Here is an 18,912-nt window from a genome sequence, read left to right on the forward strand (position 1 = left end):
CTGGAGCCTGTGCTCCGCAACAGGAGAGGCCGCGATAGTGAGAGGCCCGCGCACCGCGATGAAGAGTGGCCCCCGCTTGCCGCAACTAGAGAAAGCCTTCGCACAGAAATGAAGACCAACACAGCCCTAAATAACTAAATTAAAAAAAAAAAAGAATATAGATTTCTCTAAAAAAAAAAAGTATAAATCATTAAAAAATCTGGATATTTGTAGAGAATGTCAGTGTTATTAAAGAAATAAAAAAGTAGTGGACTGATGAAGAACCTAGGGGTAAGACAGGAATAAAGACACAGACCTACTAGAGAATGGACTTGAGGATATGGGGAGGGGGAAGGGTAAACTGGGACAAAGCGAGAGAGAGGCATGGACATATATACACTACCAAATGTGAAATAGATAGCTAGTGGGAAGCAGCCACATAGCACAGGGAGATCAGCTCAGTGGTTTGTGACCACCTAGAGGGGTGGGATAGGGAGGGTGGGAGGGAGGGAGACACAAGAGGGAAGAGATATGGGGACATATGTATATGTAGAGTTGATTCACTTTGTTATAAAGCAGAAACTAACACACCATTGTAAAGCAATTATACTCCAATAAAGATGTAAAAAAAAAAAAAAAGTAGTGGACTGTTCTAGATTAAGGATGACAGAGACCTAACAAACAAAATGTGTGATCCTGGAATGAGTCCTGGGTTGGAAAAAAAAACAAATAAACATGCAAAGAAATAATAACAGCCAAAAAAGCTAGAAAGGATGTTTTTGGATTTTTGGAAAATGTGAATGTAGCCTGTGTCTAAATATATACAAATAGATGCACACAAATGTGACAAAGTGCCAGGAATCGGTGAATCCAGGTAAAGGATACGCACAGGTTTACTGAATTTTTTTTTCTATTTTCCCAATGGTTTAAAAATTTTCAAAGAAAATAGTCAGGTACAAAATTCTAGGGTAGCAATCTACGTAACAGAGACTGTCATGGGTTATTCAGCTGTACATTTCACCAGTGACACCTATTGTTATTATTATAATAATAAATAACACATATTTAATCATATAAGCAAGCTCCCCATTTCATAATTGTTTCATTTTTTTTCCTGTTCTACTTAAAATTTTTAAAAGATGTAGCAAAATAACCCTGACCTTCACTTTTCCTTGTATCCAAGCAGTTTTCTTTTAGCAGCCATTTCAACATTCTAAACAGCAAATCCTTTTTGATTCCTGTCACAGACTTGAGCTCCACTCATGCATGTCAGTACAGAAGGTAACGTGAAAACAGCACTAGGAAGCCCCGCTGAGGACTCAGGGCTGGGGCAGAGACCCATGTCTCGCTCAGAAGTTTGTTAGAAGGTGAATGGATTCAAAGGGATGGGTTGTGTTATCAACTGCATAAACTGGGTTTTGCTAGAAAGTAATTTGCAACCATCTCTGAGTCAGACTGGTCAGGAGCTTTACGGCACATATAGTTTCTATACTTAAACTCACGTGAAACTTTCTCTTCTCAAACTTAGATGTCAGTGGTATTCATCTTTGACTTCATCAGAAGCTCAGCCCTGACATTGGCCGCTGTCCTCATAACACACACAGGCTGCTCCGTCTGCCTCTGCAGACAGCCCCGCCACTCACCTTGGGCGCTCCGTCCCTGATGCTGGCTTCTTTCATGTTGCTGGTGTGAAACGGTTCCTTTGAGCTCCACGGCTGATATCTCCGACTTCAGAGGTGGTTACGCAATGTCACTGCATGCCTCTGGCTGGTTCTCAGAAACTGAATTCTATGGAGCTGACTGCACAGGAAATTGTCAGAATGATTCTCCGAGCAGCAAACTTTCTGGAAAGGACGAGAAGAAAAGAGGTGAAGGAAGGGAGACCAGAAATCCAGGCCACACTCACTCCTCAATGTGTGATGTCTGTAAGTACAAATTGTCACACATTTGCTACGATAAACCACAAAAGGAAAAAAAAAAAGTCTTCTGCTTTATAGGGTGAAGTTCCTACTTATGAACGCACGGAATTCTCATCCCTTGAACGTGGTGGAACAACTCCCCCTGGACAGACCAAGCATATTTCTCTGATTAGACGCCGCCAGGACAAATTTGTGATAGCGGTCAGTGTTTCTTCCTTCTTGCCCCCTAAAACTTACCCTGCAACAGCCGAAGAAAACGAGTCCAGTGTGTGGGGGGGCGTGCCCAAGGGACCTCATCCCACATCTTTCCCCGTCAGGTGCACCCTTCCACTTCCCCCTCCTCTGACCCCCATACTCACCCCCTGGTCTTTGAGTGCTGGCTCTGCAGCAGAGCTATGCTGAGCACTTATCAATACATTATCTCTCAAATCTCACCGACCCACCCACTTGATGCCACACTAATTCACACAGTTCAGGACGACTTGCTAAGTCTTTCCACTTTCCTTAAGTTCAGACTAAACATCCAAAGAGGACCTACCCGAGAGCAGATTCCTTGCTAGGCATGTTCACACTTTTATTTCACATAAACAAACTAGTACCCATCCTTCCCAGCGGGGCTCAGCTTCCACCTCCAGTGGGCTGTCTCTCTCCTGTGATTACAGCACTGTCTTGTCTGCTGGCTGTCCCACATGTAGCCCCTACAAGTCTGAGCACCAGGAAGGATTTACAGGTGGAAATAGCTGACTGATTTCTGGCTGAGACAATCTATATTTTATTTTATTTATTTATTTTTAAAAAGATTTATTTAGCTCTGTCAGGTCTTAGTTGCAGCATGCAGGATCTTCTAGTTGCAGCATGCAAACTCTTAGGTGTGGCATGTGGGATCTAGGTCCCTGACCAGGGATTGAACCTGGGCCCCCTGCTTTGGGAGTGTAGAGTCTTAGCCACCTGACCACTAAGGAAGTCCCCACGACCTATATTTTAAATCGTTACCAGTGTTGGAAGTTAACTTGCAGTGCCAATTAATTGACATGCTGTTGATGGGAGCAGATAACAGGGAGGGAACAGTGATTGCACAGAAGGGTCACAAACTGACTTGGCAACAAGTTCAAGGTGGAGATCCATAGAGAGGAGGACAGAGATGGGAGAGTGGGGGAGTAATTTAGGGAAGGCTTCACGAGGAAGGCAAGGTACGAGAAGCAGGGGCAGAGCAGTATAGAGCCTGAGCTAACAAGTAGTTTATCCTGTTAGTCTTTACAGCTGAGACAACTCATTAAAGTAGTACCACTGCAATGCATGTAACAGGTGATATTTGTGAGGCAAAGGCCGCTGCAAAATAGCAGGTGATTTCCATGCTGTTAAATGTGAATCTGGGTGTTTCTCTTGGGTGCACCTCTTCCCTCCTGCTTTTTCTTCTGGCTCCAGCAGCTCCTCTGTGTCAGTGGCCATGGGCCATGTAGCACCTCAGATGAAGAAGAGGCAAGCACTGTCCAGCTAAGGCTGAGGTTCATGTTTCCAGAGTGGGAATTTATTAAACCAAGATTCCATGTTTCCACATACATATTGAGACGGAAAAATGTTATGATTGCATTTTAAAAAGTCCTTATCTCTCAGAGATATATACTGAAATATTTACAGATAAAATTTGAAAATTCAAAATAATTCAAGGGGAAAGCAGATAGAGGTATAGGTAGGACAATACTGGGCATGAGTTGAAAACTGGGGAGTCCGAGTGATGAGTCCATGGGGATTCATTGTACTGTACTGCTGATATTGAATTAAAAAAATAACAGCTTTATTAAGATATAATTCACATACCACAAAAGTACGATTCAGTGTTTTTTAGTATATTCAGAGTTGTGCAACCATCACCACTAATTCCAGAATGTTTTCGTCACCCCAGTGAGAAAGCCCGTACCCATCAGCTGTCATTCCTTGGTCTCCTCTGCCCCCGCCCCTGGCAACCATTGTTTCTACTGTATTATTGACTTTCGTATATATTTGAAAAAAAGTAAAAAGAAAGGATGGATATACTCACTCAAGGTCACACAGTGATGAACAAAAAAAGACAACAGACAGATTTCACACCAATTCAAGTTTAGACGGTTCCTATCACCTTCTCGAACTCCAGACAGTAATTCTTCCCTATACTGAAGGGCTGACTTCAAAGGTCCCTAAACAGATTAGAATGCTGTAATTTGCATGTATTATTTAAAAATTTATTTCGTTTATTTATTTATGAATAAATAAATTCATATGTGTTGGGTCTTCGTTGCTGTGCATGGGCTTTCTCTAGTGAGGCGCGCGGGCTTCTCATTGCGGTGCCTTTGTTTTGCAGCACGGGCTCTAGGCACGCGGGCTTCAGTAATTGTGGCACAGGCTTAATAGCGTGGCGCACGGGCTTAGTTGCTCTGCAACATGTGGGATCTTCCCAGACCAGGGATCGAACCCATGTCCCCTGCATTGGCAGGCGGATTCTTGACCACTGTGCCACCAGGTAAGTCCCTGCATGCCTTTTTAAGGAAAAACAATCAGAACCAAAATCCAAGACACAAAAGTAATAGGATTTGGCCTTGAAATTAAATACTCACCCCTACATAGATATTTAGTGTAGTATTTTGTGAACAAGGGGCTTGAGTTCTCAGACTCCTATTTGACCCTGCTAAGATTTTTCTGAATGAAAGCCTGTAGACATTTTGCTGCAATCCATTCATATTTACATCTTAAGGCAAATGAGTCTCTTGCGTGCACAAATATTGTGAGAGTTGATCATTCTAGAAAATTGGGTGGTTTTCACAATACACTGCAGGCAGAAGTCTGAAACAGTTAGAATTCAAAAGAACCAGGTGAGAGAGCTTCTAATAAGGTAATTCCCACCCCTCCTCTCTTAACTAAGGTACCACTGAGAACAGTATTTTTTTTTTTTTTTTTTTGGCTGAGCATCATGCAGGATCTTAGTTCCCCAAACAGGGATTGAACCTAGGCCCTCGGCAGTGAAAACGCAGAGTTCTGTCTTAACTACTGGAGCGCCAGGGAATTCCAGAGAACAGAATTTTGAATTGATTTTCTTTTCAGAACCTAGGGAGTCAGATCACCTCCACAGCTCCCAATCAATGTGCAAGAAGGCAGGGACTTCCCTGGTGGTCCAGTGGCTAAGACGCCATGCTCCCAATGCAGGGGTCCCGGGTTTGATACCTGGTCAGGAAACTAGATCCCATGTGCCACAATTAAAGATCCCGCTTGCCTCAACTAAGACCCGGCACTGCCAAATAAATAAATTAAAAATAAGTAAATAAATAAATGTACAAGAAGGCAGATGGCTTTTGTGTACTGCTCTTTATATGCTTTTATACTGTTTTCGTGTGGACTTTCAGCCATTCAGCTCCATGAGTGGTAGCTCAATACCTGACTTATTCAAGTCCAGCCAAACACCACTCATAATGTCCAGAGCCTTATAGGCCTGGCAGGACATTTCAGACTCTGCTGCTTTAAAATCACCTGATTATCTGGCAGATTTTAACTTCATGAACATAACTCGAAACAGCTCCTTTGGGCTTCCCTGGTGGCACAGTGGTTGAGAGTCCGCCTGCCGATGCAGGAGACACGGGTTCGTGCCCTGGTCCGGGAAGATCCCACATGCCGCGGAGCGGCTGGGCCCGTGAGCCATGGCCGCTGAGCCTGCGCGTCCGGAGCCTGTGCTCCACAACGGGAGAGGCCACAACAGTGAGAGGCCCTAGAACCGCAAAAACACAAAAAACAAAAAACCCAGCTCCTTTGGTCAAAGTAGGATTTCATAAATTGCCAACAAATTCATCTAAATACCCTAGTATAGGGATAATACAGGGAGGACTGCGATTCTACAGCTACTAATTATTAGTGAGAACTGAGCTTAAGAGCCTGAATTTTGATCCCAAGGTTGAGAGGGAAAAAGAGTAAGAGCAAAACTTGAAAAAACGGATGCAAAGGAAACACTGCAGGTGGAGAGGGGGTGTAAAGCTGGAGGAAAAGGCTGAATGCAGACAGGAAGATCAAGAAAATCCGGGGCAGAAAATGACACCACAGGCCAGTAGTCATTGCGGGTGAGCAGCCAGGAAGAGAAGAGCAAATTGGCCAGAAAATGACTGGGAAAGAGGCTTCATAGATGAAAACACCCACTAAGGGAGTAGCAAGGCAAAGGCAAAGGCTTTAGAAAAAGGGCAAAAACATGAGGTACGAAAGCTATGGACGTGTTGAATGTTTTACAGTTTTTGTTGTTCAAACCCACTTGGTTACTTTTGACGTCTCTTGATCCCGGGCCCCATTTTAGTTATTCTGTTTTAGTTCTTCAAACATATTCTACATATATATTGTGCATCTGCTAATTCCACTAAGTCTGACTCGTTTCTGATTCTCATCACAGTGGCTGTTTCCTATGTTCACTTGTGAACACGTGATTCTTAGCGCTCTCTCTGGGAGAAGGAATTGAGGCCCGGTGTTAAGATGTGCTCATCCATAAAGAACTGGTGCTGGCCTGTCTGGCACTCATGGCCACTATCAGCTGGAGTTGCTTGAAATTCTCAGCTTGCTTTTCTCCAAACCACATAGGTAGTGTGGATTGGTTCAACCTTGCTTGTGGGTGGGATTCTCGAAGACCCTCCCCTGTGCCAACACTCGACCCTTCCCTGCAAACCTGAGCCAGTAGTGTTGGGCCGCATTCCTCTTTCTCTGAGGTGGGGATTTTGTCCAGTTCACCCTTTTGCTGAGGGGCCACCTTTTGGATTCTGGGTTTTCTTTCTGGGTCTTCTTTCTGGGTCTTGATCAAAGTTCCTAACCCCGTGAAGACTCAGAGCCCAGAAATCTTTAGGCTACAAGGGACTGACAAATGTCCTTGGTGCAACCGGCAGCTCTGTCACTGTTAATCCTCTGGATTTGTGCTTTGTGTGGGGTCTGCCTCAGAAACCCCCTCACTTTCTTGCTAGCTCAGCTATCTACTTAGTGATTAAAAACAAATTCTATCCAGGTTCGTACTGAAAGGGTTCTGTCTGGCCTGCTGTTTTTTTTCAGTAGAAGTGTCCTGCAAGAAGTAAATGTTATTCCCCTCCCCCAATTCTGTTTATAGCATGTTTTTTTAAAAAAGGAGGTTCAGTGATTGAAGTGCATGTTGGGGATGATTTTGATAAAGTTCTTCAATCACAGAAAAGGAAGCTATCGCCTGGAAATGACTTGCCTGAGACTTAGATGCCCCCAACATCTCCTTTCCTAAGAGAAACCAAAGCTTAAGGCAAAAGCCAGATTTCTCTGAACGATCTAAAGAAATAGATTATACTAAAAATTGTACATTCATAGAAGAGGAAAGATACACAGCTAAAGGTGATTAAGCTATGAAAATCTGGCTTCTAGAACAAAGCACTAAAGAAACAGTGTGAAAAGTGTCAGTCCAAAGTCACAACTGCTGTTCGAGAACTTACGTTCAAATACAGAAACATTCAAGGCAAGCTCCAAAACCAAATAAACAAACACTAGCTTTAAATTATCATTATATACAAAAAGTTTATTTTAGAAATCACATATCTTTAAAAAATAACATAGATGTTATGAGTTCTTATCTTAACTGGATATTACTCACCATCTGAATGTCAGGGTGTTATGTGGTAAAATTAAGCGGTACAATTAATGATGTGATGAAACCAAGTCCATGTAATATCCCTGGCATTTACACCAGTTTCAAACATTAATGTGATTTTTAAAAGAAAAAAAATTTTAAAAGAAGTCTATTTTGGAAACACACAAAAGCATCTTGATCTTGTAAACAGAAGTCCTGAAACTACAGATCTATTGCTGAGACTATTCCAAAAGCTGGAAAAAGTAGGCAGTATCATTTAAATTCATGAACAGTTAAAAAGGTCCAATGGAACTTGTATCAGGCGTGCAGTGTGGTCATCCCAGTGCGTGTGCCAGAGAGAATAAGCAGAAAAGTTGAACCTTTGCTTTATAGTTTCATAGGCTGAAAGTTGGAAAACGTGGGTAGTTTTGGTTGGTAATTTTGGGGTAGAATTGGTTATCCTTGTTTCTATTCAATAGGTTTCTTTCGGTCGTACAAGAAGAGCACCCACAGATGGCCAAGCTCAAATACCACAGAATGAGAACACAAAATAAATTTAAACTCACTACGGACCAAAAAATATAGCTCTTTGGAAATCTGAACTAAAACATGTGACTTAACACGTTAAGAATGCTGAAAATGGTTTTATAAACCAAAGAGTTAAAATGATCCTTAAGGATGAAGTCTAAAGCAGAATTTTTATACAGTAAACTTCAGAAGACTATAAAATTCCTGTAACATAAGACAATTACTTTAATATATTTCATATCTTTATCAAATGATCCCAGACTGTATTTCTAGGTACTCCTACCCAGACCATGAGGTATTTGTATTGGGAGATAATGATAAACCAAAGTTTCTCTCTGTAAGGGGAGCTCAGGGCTCTCTGACCTAGCTAGAGTTGAATCCAGAGAACCACTGTCACTGCCTAAAAAGTTTCAAGAACCAGAAAACCTGTATTAGTTTGTTAATTGCAAAAAAAAAAAAAAAACAAAAACTTCTGAGAGTGCAGCTGCTGGGTGTATCCACGATGAGTAGTTACAGCTCATGCTGAAGGGAACTGAAAAATAAGATTTAAAATTACATAAGAACGAAGTCAATCGATAGTAATCATTCCTGAAGATGAGCAACACCTGCGAGCAACACCTCGGGCTCAGCGGGCTCACCTAATTTTGATTTTACACTGGATGTGTTTTCAATGTTTCCTATCAAATGGTAGTAATCTCATCAGAAACACATTTACTGAGGACAAGCATTTTAGGTTGTGAAAGGATAATGTGGGACGTGTGATGGGAGATATACCTTCTATAAATCTTCAGGAAAAGCTGGCCATTAGTTTCAATTAAGTGAAAAATGTGTTAACAGTAATGTCACAGATCTGAACTTTATTATCAGAATGATGTCACTTTAGGATAGAATTGATACTATCGATTTTCTAACATGGTTGTAATATGGCATAGAACTCTTGATTCTCAGAGCCATATGCCCCCATATCTGCCAAAATGTATTTTGAAAGGAAATGTACAAAGGGGATGTAGAACAGGCACAAAAGTTGACAAAATATCCAGATGAACATTCCTCATGACAGATCCACTTGAGATCTAGAAAGCACTTGAATACTCTATCCTTCTTCAAATGATCAAGGGAAATAGCAAGTCCTGTATTTACAAAACTGATGAAAATCACACTGTAATAATCAGTGACTGCAGAACAACCGTACAGATCTGTGTTTCCAACTTTTTCCACCATGATTCTCCATCAAGGTAAAAAAAATTCTTTCATACAAATCCCAGAAGGACGCAGAGGTGGCAGCGCAGCTGCCGAAGATGGTCCAATGACTTACTACTGAGGCTGATGACGGGACACACGGGCAAGGAGGGGCAGAGTCCTCGAGACAAGAACCCTGTTTAACGCCGGCGGCTCTAGTCCGTGGTTGACCTCCGGTACCAAAACCGCGCCCTGAAGTCGTCGCTGCAGGTCATGAAGCCGGGGTTGGTGGGCGAGTGCACGATACAGCGCACGATATTGTTGTGGCCCAGCGAGAGCAGGTTCCGGCGCTCGGCCGTCCTTGAGTCCCAGCAGCAGAGGCTGATGGTCCTCTCGTCAGGCAGCAGCACGTAGTCCTCCGTGTGGTTGAAAACGGCCTGCGTCCGGTGCACCTGTCGTCCGCTCAAGCCAGCACCTGTGCAGTGACCGAGAGGTTAAGGACTGGGCGCCAGGGCTAGCTTTCCAGTTCACATCTTAGAGCCCAGACTGTTCTACTTTTGTTATTAGCTCTGTTGACGTAAAAACTGCATTTTAAAATTGCTGAAGTAATATACATTTATCGTGCAATTTTGGTAACTCTAAAAAAAGTATGAAAAAGAAAATCACCTTTGGGCCCACCACCTAATGCAACTCTGTTAATGTTCTGATGTATTTTTAGGCATAAAAACACCTTAAAAAATACAAAAGTGGTGCCACATTATCTAACTTCATGTTGGATACGTTGTGTTTTTACTGGCTGCAAAGTATCCCATTGTTTGGAAGCACCATTAGGTAATGATTCTTTTCCTGCTAGGCAGTTAGTTTGTATCCAACTGTAATATTGTGACAAACATTCTTTGTGCGGAACACGTTATTTCTTTAGGACTAAATTCCTAGAACTAGAATCACTGGGATGGATGAACAGCCATTCTCCAAGAGGAAACTCTATGCTTTTTTTTTTTGACCATGAATTAAAAAAAGCCTATTTTATGTTTCAAGTATTATATGAACTATTAAAAAAAATCTGCCTGATAATTTTACAGAGTCAACATTTTGATGAATATCTTTTCCAAATATGTACGTGCGTTGTATACTCGTTTGTAATTTTTATAAATCAGGGCATACGGCATACAGTTTTTATTCAACAGTTTGTGGTGGAGACCTACAAAGAGGGAATATAGCTTAACGGATAAAAATACACACTGGGCTTCCCTGGTGGTGCAGTGGTTGAGAGTCCGCCTGCCGATGCAGGGGACACGGGTTCGTACCCCGGTGCGGGAAGATCCCACATGCCATGGAGCGGCTGGGCCCGTGAGCCATGGCCGCTGAGCCTGTGCGTCCGGAGCCTGTGCTCCGTAATGGGAGAGGCCACAGCAGTGAGAGGCCTGCGTACCGCAAAAAAAAAAAAAAAAAAAAAAAAAATACACACTTTGGTGCTGGATCTGGACTCAGTACTTATTAGCGATGTGACTTTGAACAAATGACTTAACATCCCTGGGCCTTAACTGTCTCCTCTGCTCTGCAGGGATAATTACAGCACCTGCCCACAAGATGTTGCAGGGATTAAAATGAGGTGTAATGCCCATTCAGCTCTGCAGTATGTGTTCAACAAACATTACCATGAGTGTTTATTTATTTATATTTTTTGCGGTACGCGGGCCTCTCACAGTTGCAGCCTCTCCCGTTGCGGAGCACAGGCTCCGGACGCGCAGGCTCAGCGGCCATGGCTCACGGGCCCAGCCACTCCGCGGCATGTGGGATCCTCCCGGACCGGGGCACGAACCCGTGTCCCCTGCATCGGCAGGCGGACTCTCAACCACTGCGCCACCAGGGAAGCCCTGAGTGTTTATTTTTAAAGGCTGCATGCCGTGAAAGGCCATGTAACAATTTACTCAGTGCTTCTTCTGGACATGTATATTCTATCTAACTTTCCACTACTCCAGATAATGCTGGGATGAATATCTTTTTCTGTGTGCACGTGCATGCTTCCCAAGAATCTTTTTAGGTTAAATTTCTAACAGTGGATATAGCAAGTCAAAAAAATGTATATTTAACATTTTGATAATATGACACCAAGCTGCCCTTCAGAAATATCTTACCAACCACACTCCTAACAACATTTGATTTCCTGGAACGTTTATCAATACTGTATAATACCGATCTTTCCAATTCCTGAAATCTGATGAGCAAAAAGATACTTCCACATTCATTTCTTAGGTTTATAGTGAAGCTGGTCATCTTTTCTTGGGTTCACTGAGCAGTGTCTGACCTATGTTTATTACCTATGCTATGAATTTTTTTTTCCCTAGCCAGCATTTAATTTTGTTTAGAGTGTTTTAAATTTTTAACATAAAAATTTTTAATGTTTACTTGATAGTTTTCCCTTTTCCTTCATTATTTCAAGAGCCCTCTGAATTCTGACTAAAGATTAAAACTGGAAAAGCAGATCCAAAAGTGCTGACATGAAGGGGTCTTAAACTGTGAATTAGAAAAAGAGGGAATCTGCATATAAATTCATTATAATCTCACTTTAAAATCAAATCCCAATTCTCCAGAAAAACAAACCAATCAGCCACATATAACCATAAAACATCCCAAACATTCATAAAACAAAAATGACTCTTCCCAAGACTTGCTAGCTATACCATCTACACCAGAAGCCAGAGAGATGGCAGGAAGCACACTCTGGTTACAATGAGATAAATCTACGGTAGGTTACGCTGCACCCTAGTGGTTCAGATGTCACCAACTCTTCAATTTTCTTCACTTATTAACATCCCAGCAGTCCCTTACAATAGTGCTGTTTTCTTGTGAGTTTTGAAGTTCTGGTTATGGCAATTTCAGCGTATGACACAAACATCTCACAACAGAGGAAACTAGCTGAAGTTTTCTACCAAACAGCCTTTGCTGCTACAAGGAACAGAAGAATGAAACACAATATTTTAATACTTACTATCAAATAATTAGACAAACACTGACTACTAGTGATAGGATAAATTGAAACAGATCTCATAAAAAGAGCTCACAGGCACAACTGTTACAATTAGAGACCAACGTGAATTAGACTATCAGACTAACAATTTTGTGTTTCTGTCTGAAGGGCCCACTTTATATCTAGGTTCAGAACACTTGGGGTCTCTTTTGGGGGCTCCTTCTCCTCTCTCAGGCATGAGCCCAGATCCTTCCTCTCGCTTACTGAGTCTCCTCTCTGGACTGCTTTCATGTTTTTGTGGGAAGTGGGCAGGCCGTGGGTCTGCAAACGGACCACCTAATTCTCAAGTGTTCCTTGCATGGAATCAGACCCAATTTGAGCTGTTAACCTACTGAGAAGGGCAAAGTGAAGAAACGGGGGTTCCATTGCCGGCTCTGCCTCTTGTTTGATTCACACAGATGTATTGTGTGGATCTAGTTCGAGGATCTAAAAGAGAGTTCTGGAACCTAAAATGCCTCAGAAGCGTGAAGTAATATCAACGTCTCACATACCTGTGTATCTGACCAGGGTTCGTCCTGTTGATATTTCCCAAAGTTTAGCTACAGAGTCTTTTCCACTTGACAGAATGTATTTTGAATTTTTGGAAAAGATGGCGGAACACACTTCAGCACCGTCATGTGCTTTCTCAAAGGTTGTGATGCAGCGGTTTGAAACCCCGTCCCACAGCTTGATGCAGCCGTCCTTGCTGCCGGTCACATACATATTGGCACTAGGATTGTAATTAACGGAACATATGGCATCAGTGTGTTGATCTTGAGGATTGCAAGAGACAAAGCACTGAAATGTGTTGATATCATAAAGTCGAAGAGTAGGATGCTGAGTTCCAACAAGTATAAAGTCTCCAGAAGGATGAAAAGAGATGGAGCGTAACATTTCAGCCTCCTGTTGGGAAAGAGACCAAGCGGTGAACAATTAAACCCAGAGGAAATGTGGAAAATATTGGGCTGATGCAAAGAATCCATAGAACGGTGACTAGATATTACACAGGTAAGAGAAGAACAAAGAACTTTCTGGAATACACAAAAGGACCATCTGAACAAAGATTTCCGAAACTATCTACTGGTGAGATTATTCCAAAGATCACAGGTGCGCTTCATCATTTGCACGTAAACAGTGGGTAAACTCAGAAGGGAATACTATCAATCTATGACACATTCACATACGATTAATGAATAAAAATAAACTATAAGAATGGTTTCTTTAATTTGTCCCAGGGCTCCAAATATTGAGGTGGAAGCCACTACTAAAACATTAGTCTTTCTGAACTGCATATTCAAAACAGAGCAACAAATGTCGCTTTTCCAGCAAACACCTGAGAATTTCAACTGAATAATTTTTAAATTCCCCTAAGTTAGAGAAGTTCGTCGTGTTTTGTCTTTAAACAGGAATCTGCAACCTTTAAAGAGGGATGTGGATTCTGAACTGTATCTGTGACCGGCAGCCATCCTCACTGGCCAGAGGAAGTGGGCGCATGATAGCACGAGAGCCATGCCATTTGCAGCGGGCGCTGCGTCCTGGCTGCCATCCTCTTTATTTACAGGATGACCACTGAGACGACTTTTAAAAAGAGAAGAGCCACACAACAGCTCATTGTATTTAGGGAAAAAAATGCATACAGCTCCTTTCCAAACATTCCTAACCTGAATATATTTGAAGGCTCTTTTTGCAGATGGTTTGGAATAATCAAATAATTTAAGAGTATAGTCCCTTGAACCAGAGGCAAGGATCTGTTCCGTTGGGTGGAAAGCGAGACACGTGACTTCATCCACGTGGTCGTAAAGAGTTCGAATCACTGGGTGGTTTTCCATGTTCTGCTGTGCAGTCTCATTCATCATGACCTAGGCCAGCAAGAAGAGAAGAGAATCTCAAAGTGTAAAATCTGTCTGGCTCAAAGTATACATTCTACAGCCATGCTAAGTTAAAACTGGTTTAAACTATGCTCTCATTCTCCCAAGAATGAATAACAAAAGGCAAATGGTAAGTACATTACCAGGATTTTTACCTCTATTGGCATGGCACTTTTGGCCAACATTCTTTCTGTGTCAAGTATTTTTATGGAAGCGTCAGCAGATCCAGTAGCTATTAACTGCCCATCTCTACTATAGGTAGCTACACGACATGGGCCTTTATGGGATGTGACATAGCATGTTTCATACTCTGAAGCCTCTGGGGACATAGTCTGGACATCTGCATCAAACTCCAGGTCAATTCCTGTGCCAGGGGCAACTGTATCTGACCGACCAATTGCATACTGAACTGCAGTATCATCGTTTTCCATTCCTGAAAGGAATAAAAATTAAGGGCATGAAAAAACGTTATTTTAAAAAGACAGGACAAAGTTCTGGATCCAAACTGGGAAAGGTGTTTGCTGATGTCAACTTACTCTTTCTTGGAGCTGCATGGTACTTAATACTGTACAAAGTTATGTATTGTGACCTGGGTGCACACACAGTGACAACGCTGTAAGGCAACAGGCGTTGTGGCAGGCTAGGCTCCAACAGGTAAAGTCACCTCCCCAGATACTTGCCTCCAAAAGTTTCTACTTTAACCACAACTACAGAAACTGAAAAACAGCAGTTCTGTAGTTAAATTGTCCATTTTTCCCCATTCCAAATTTTAATATTTTTAGTGTTGAGATCTGTTCGTAGCAGCTCTGAAGCTCATTAAGTCAGATATATCGATAGTAGTAACATTAATGAAACATCTTTGAAAGAATGTTGAGGTTTAAACAAACTGAAGTTTAACAAGAAAATGCACTTTAAATTGAAAAATAACGACATACCATATAAACAATTTTTATTAATATAGGAAAAATCAGAAATGCAGATAAAACAAAAAACAAACATAACCTTGTATTATATCACCCAGAGATAATTACTGTTAACATGGCGGTATGAATTCTTCTGGACCTTTCTCCACGCACACAGTTGCTTCATTTCTTAAAACACAAATAAAATTACGATATGTAATGTGGTGTGACATACTCGGTCATTTACTCATATGGAATAAACACCTGGCCAGTGTAATAAACGTTCACCCATATCATGTTGTTGGATCCAACTTTATGAATATGAGAACATGTACAACCAATTCCATATTGTTGGGCATTTCAGTGGAATTCATTTTATTTCCTCAGGCAAATTCGAACAGTTTACACTGCCAAGTCAAAGAGAATAAATACGTTTGGCAATTCTGTATTTTACTGAGTGCTTGCTATGACACAGGCAAGCACCTGGATACACTGTTGAACAAGACAAGGTTCAATATCTTTATTAAACTTGCAGTCTGGGACTTCCCCAGTGGTCCAGTCATAAAGAATCCGCCTTCCAATTCAGGGGATGAGGGTTCTATCCCTGGTTGGAGAACTAAGATCCCACATGCCGTGGGGCAACTAAGCCCGGGCACCACAACTACTGAGCTCATAAGCCGCAATGAGACAGCCCACGTGCTGCAAACTACAGAGCCCTCGTGCCACAACTAGAGAGAAGCCTGCACATCACAACAAAGAGCCTGCATGCCACAACTAAGACCTGACGCAGCCAAAATAATAAAACCCAAACCAAAACCCAAACCAAAACAACTTGCAGTCTTTTGGCAGGTGGTATGGATTGTGTGGGAAACGCAAAACAATATAGAAAATTTCAGACAGTGATTCTGTTATGAAGGAAATGGGATTGTTGTTTTAAAGCCCTTGGGGAGGTACGGGGAAGATGTTCGGGTTATTTTAGAAGAAATGAGGAGGACTCTGAGACGACATCTGAGCTGAGCCTTGAAGTCAATAATACAGCGGCAGAAAGCTCCAGATAATTCACATAAAGACCCTGAGGCCAGAAGCTGCTCAAAGCCTTCACAATCTGGACTTTGCCTTCTCCTTCAGTATCTAGCACTGTGCTCGACACATACTAGGCACTAAAACTAAAGGGCAGTAATCTTGAAAAACATCTGAAACCTTGTCATGGGCTCAATGAATTTGCGTTCACAAGTTACCTAGTTTGATAAGGTGCAGGAGCTGCTCCGAGGGTGCACAGACAGACTGAGGCTTGATTTCATTGATGAGGCCGTTAGCAATGCTGATGTAGCCGTCATAGAGCAGCTGGCTAATGATCAGCTTGTAGAGCTGCTGGCGATCCTTCAAGCCCACTTTGGTTCTGTACATCTTGGCGAAGAGGAAGATAATTTCCCTGCCAGCTGCAAGAGAGAAAACAGGTGATGATGAGGGGCAGAGGCACTAGTAAACCACAGAAGCAACACAGGAATCCGGTCAGCCTTTCCAGGGCTTAAATCCCAGCTCTATCAGCATTATCTTTGGTCAGCAACTATGTTTCTCTGAGATCAGGGTCCTCAGCTGTTAAATAAGTCAGTGAAAGCTAAACAAGATGATACATGTAGAGCATTGAGCACAGTAGCACACAGAAATGTTTCAAATCATGTTAGCCAACATTTACAGTAGAACCTCTCTTCACGAACATTTTTTCTCTGCTAAGTTACCCACCTGCAATTTTTATTCTTTACCGCTACCCCAGAATCTTCCATTTCTTCTGTTAATGAAACCCTGGCTAATGTTTGCAATAGGTACAACAGCTGCTACTGTTGGACGTCCAAACACTACTGCTTCCACCAGCTAAGCTGTTATGTTTACTAATGTCAGTTATGGTCATTCTTAAAACATGTTTCAAGGCAACCGAGCTTGTTACATTACATAATTTAATTACAGAATACTTTGGAAAGCATTGTTGAATAAAATATTGGCAAATAGGATATGGCCAAAATAACTATAAAAAATGGAAAAATTGGAAGGACTGTGCATTTAGATTGATTTACAAGTGTTTAAGCTCTCTCTCAGGCTCAGAAAGCAAAAGAGAAAATTACAGATGGTTTCCAGTTTATGCCAAAAAAAAAAGAACTCCAACTGGTTGACATGATTAGATAATCTGATTATAAAAATCAACGTCTGTACACGTGTAGATCTGTACAGGTATTGGAAGGCTGCAGGAGCTGGGGAACAGCAATAAAGAATAAAAGTCACAGGCAGACAGGTAGCTGTGGCACGGAAGAAAACTGGAAGGCAGAGCACAGGAGAGAGAGAATATAAGAAAGAAGGGCGGGGAGTGGGCAGTTAACACCACTTCACAGGGGTGATTCTGGAAGTGGGAGGTGCTGTAGGAAAGGGGCGGGGTACAGTGTTTTTAACTACCCAAGGCCCTCTGGAGAATTACTGAGGCTACTGATGATAAGAATAGCCAATGTTTCCTAAGTGTTTACCATGTTTCATCTCAATCCTCAACAACATCCTATAAAGGAGGTCCAGTAATCTTGTTTACAGGTGAGGAGGGGAAATAACTTGCCCAAGGTCTCAGAACTAGTGCCTGGAGGAACCAGCATTAGAACGCAGGCGGTTTGACTCCAGAGATGGTGTTGCTCTAATTGCTGCGTGTACTGCTCCTTAAAAACTTAATGATAAACTAGCTAAAATTCATTAGACATTCCGCATATAACACACATGGTGTAAGCAACTAATATGCATTACCTCATTCAATCTTCAGCTTATCCCATTTTAGAGGCGGGCAACCGGAGAGGCACAGGAGGGTTAACTCACCCAGGATCCAACAGCTTGTAAATGGCGGAGCCTGGATCCTAACCCAGAGCCTGAGCTCTTACTGTGCTCTACTGATGGGTATTAAGCAAATATATATAAATCCATGCTTGTGTAGACAACACTAGGACACAACAGAGATGATGAAACCGGCTCAAAGAGGTTAGGAAATACTGCAAGTAAAACGTGGCTGCGTAACTCGTCCAAGATTAAAGTGGCCACCAGGATTACCCACCCGAGCCCAGAGCTTAACCACTATTCCATCCTTCACTCGTGCCAGGCGCATCATAGGGCTACCAAGAGATTAAAATAGGAAAAGAGAGAACGAGCCCTGCTTCTCAACTCCCATAGAACGTCCGTTCGCTGCGCTAGAAAGCGCCTAATTACCGTCCCCAATTTGCAGGTGAAGGGTCTGCGGCCCGAAGACAGGAAGAACCCAGTCCAGGACTGGTTGTACCCGTAGTTGGAAGGAAGACCAGGGAGAGAACACAAACGCCCCCTTCACCGTACGCTCCGCTATGACCCCGAGCTAGAGGCCAGCGAAGAATGGAGTGAGGGTAAGAGGCCTTTGAGGAAGAGGAGGGACAGCGCGGACCCAGCCTGGCAACTCAGGGCGCATGCCGCCCCGCTCACTATTGACTCTTCCCGCCTCGCCCGCGTCCTTCCTGTGGTGCCCCAAAGGCGCTAGCCGACCGCACCCGCCATTCCACGCACCCCGGGATCCCCCATACCTGCTCGTCCTGCTCTCTCGGTCTCCCGCTCTCTCCTAGAAAAATGGAGACGCGAATCCTGCCCGATCGATCGCTCCGGGCGCACCTTCACTGCGCACGCACAAAGGGCACCGCGCCGAGCGCTGCGCTATCGATTGACCCCACTCGCTCCTGCCCTTCTCGCCATCTTACGGGCGTGTTCTAGAGATTCGTTCACCTTCTCCGACTTTATCTCCGACGCGACAACCCTGACGCCAAGGGACTGCTGCCTCACGGGCAAATGTCGGATCCGGAGAGCACCGCGGGCGCTAAAACGGCCGCGAACGTGGCGGGCCGTTGTCTCCATCACTTCCGGAGCCTTACGAAGCAAGTGCGCCTGCGCGCCGTCTCCG

At 43.0% G+C, this 18,912-nt stretch overlaps 2 protein-coding genes across 5 annotated transcripts in view; both read right to left on the reverse strand.

The window, feature by feature from the left end:
- CASS4 (Cas scaffold protein family member 4) overlaps positions 1–1,963 on the reverse strand; it is a 37,332-nt gene extending 35,369 nt beyond the window's left edge. The window contains exon 1 of one of the 4 annotated variants that reach the window (XM_060077773.1): positions 1,623–1,963. In XM_060077773.1, coding sequence (XP_059933756.1) covers positions 1,623–1,658 — 36 coding nt within the window. In that variant the 5' untranslated portion in view covers positions 1,659–1,963. The other 3 variants (XM_060077776.1, XM_060077774.1, XM_060077775.1) reach the window with 3 other exon arrangements.
- Positions 1,964–7,435: 5,472 nt separating this feature from the next.
- CSTF1 (cleavage stimulation factor subunit 1) lies at positions 7,436–18,872 on the reverse strand. The gene is made up of 6 exons (XM_060079327.1): positions 18,542–18,872; positions 16,205–16,405; positions 14,220–14,497; positions 13,858–14,055; positions 12,709–13,099; positions 7,436–9,661 (listed from the first exon to the last, which is right to left on the reverse strand). Exons 2-6 carry the CDS (start codon positions 16,371–16,373, stop codon positions 9,402–9,404), a joined length of 1,296 nt encoding a protein of 431 aa, XP_059935310.1. The 5' UTR covers positions 16,374–16,405; positions 18,542–18,872; the 3' UTR covers positions 7,436–9,401.
- Between the last annotated feature and the right edge of the window lie 40 nt (positions 18,873–18,912).

This window comes from Mesoplodon densirostris, chromosome 16 (genome assembly GCF_025265405.1).
Source record: "Mesoplodon densirostris isolate mMesDen1 chromosome 16, mMesDen1 primary haplotype, whole genome shotgun sequence".
NCBI lineage: Eukaryota > Metazoa > Chordata > Mammalia > Artiodactyla > Ziphiidae > Mesoplodon > Mesoplodon densirostris.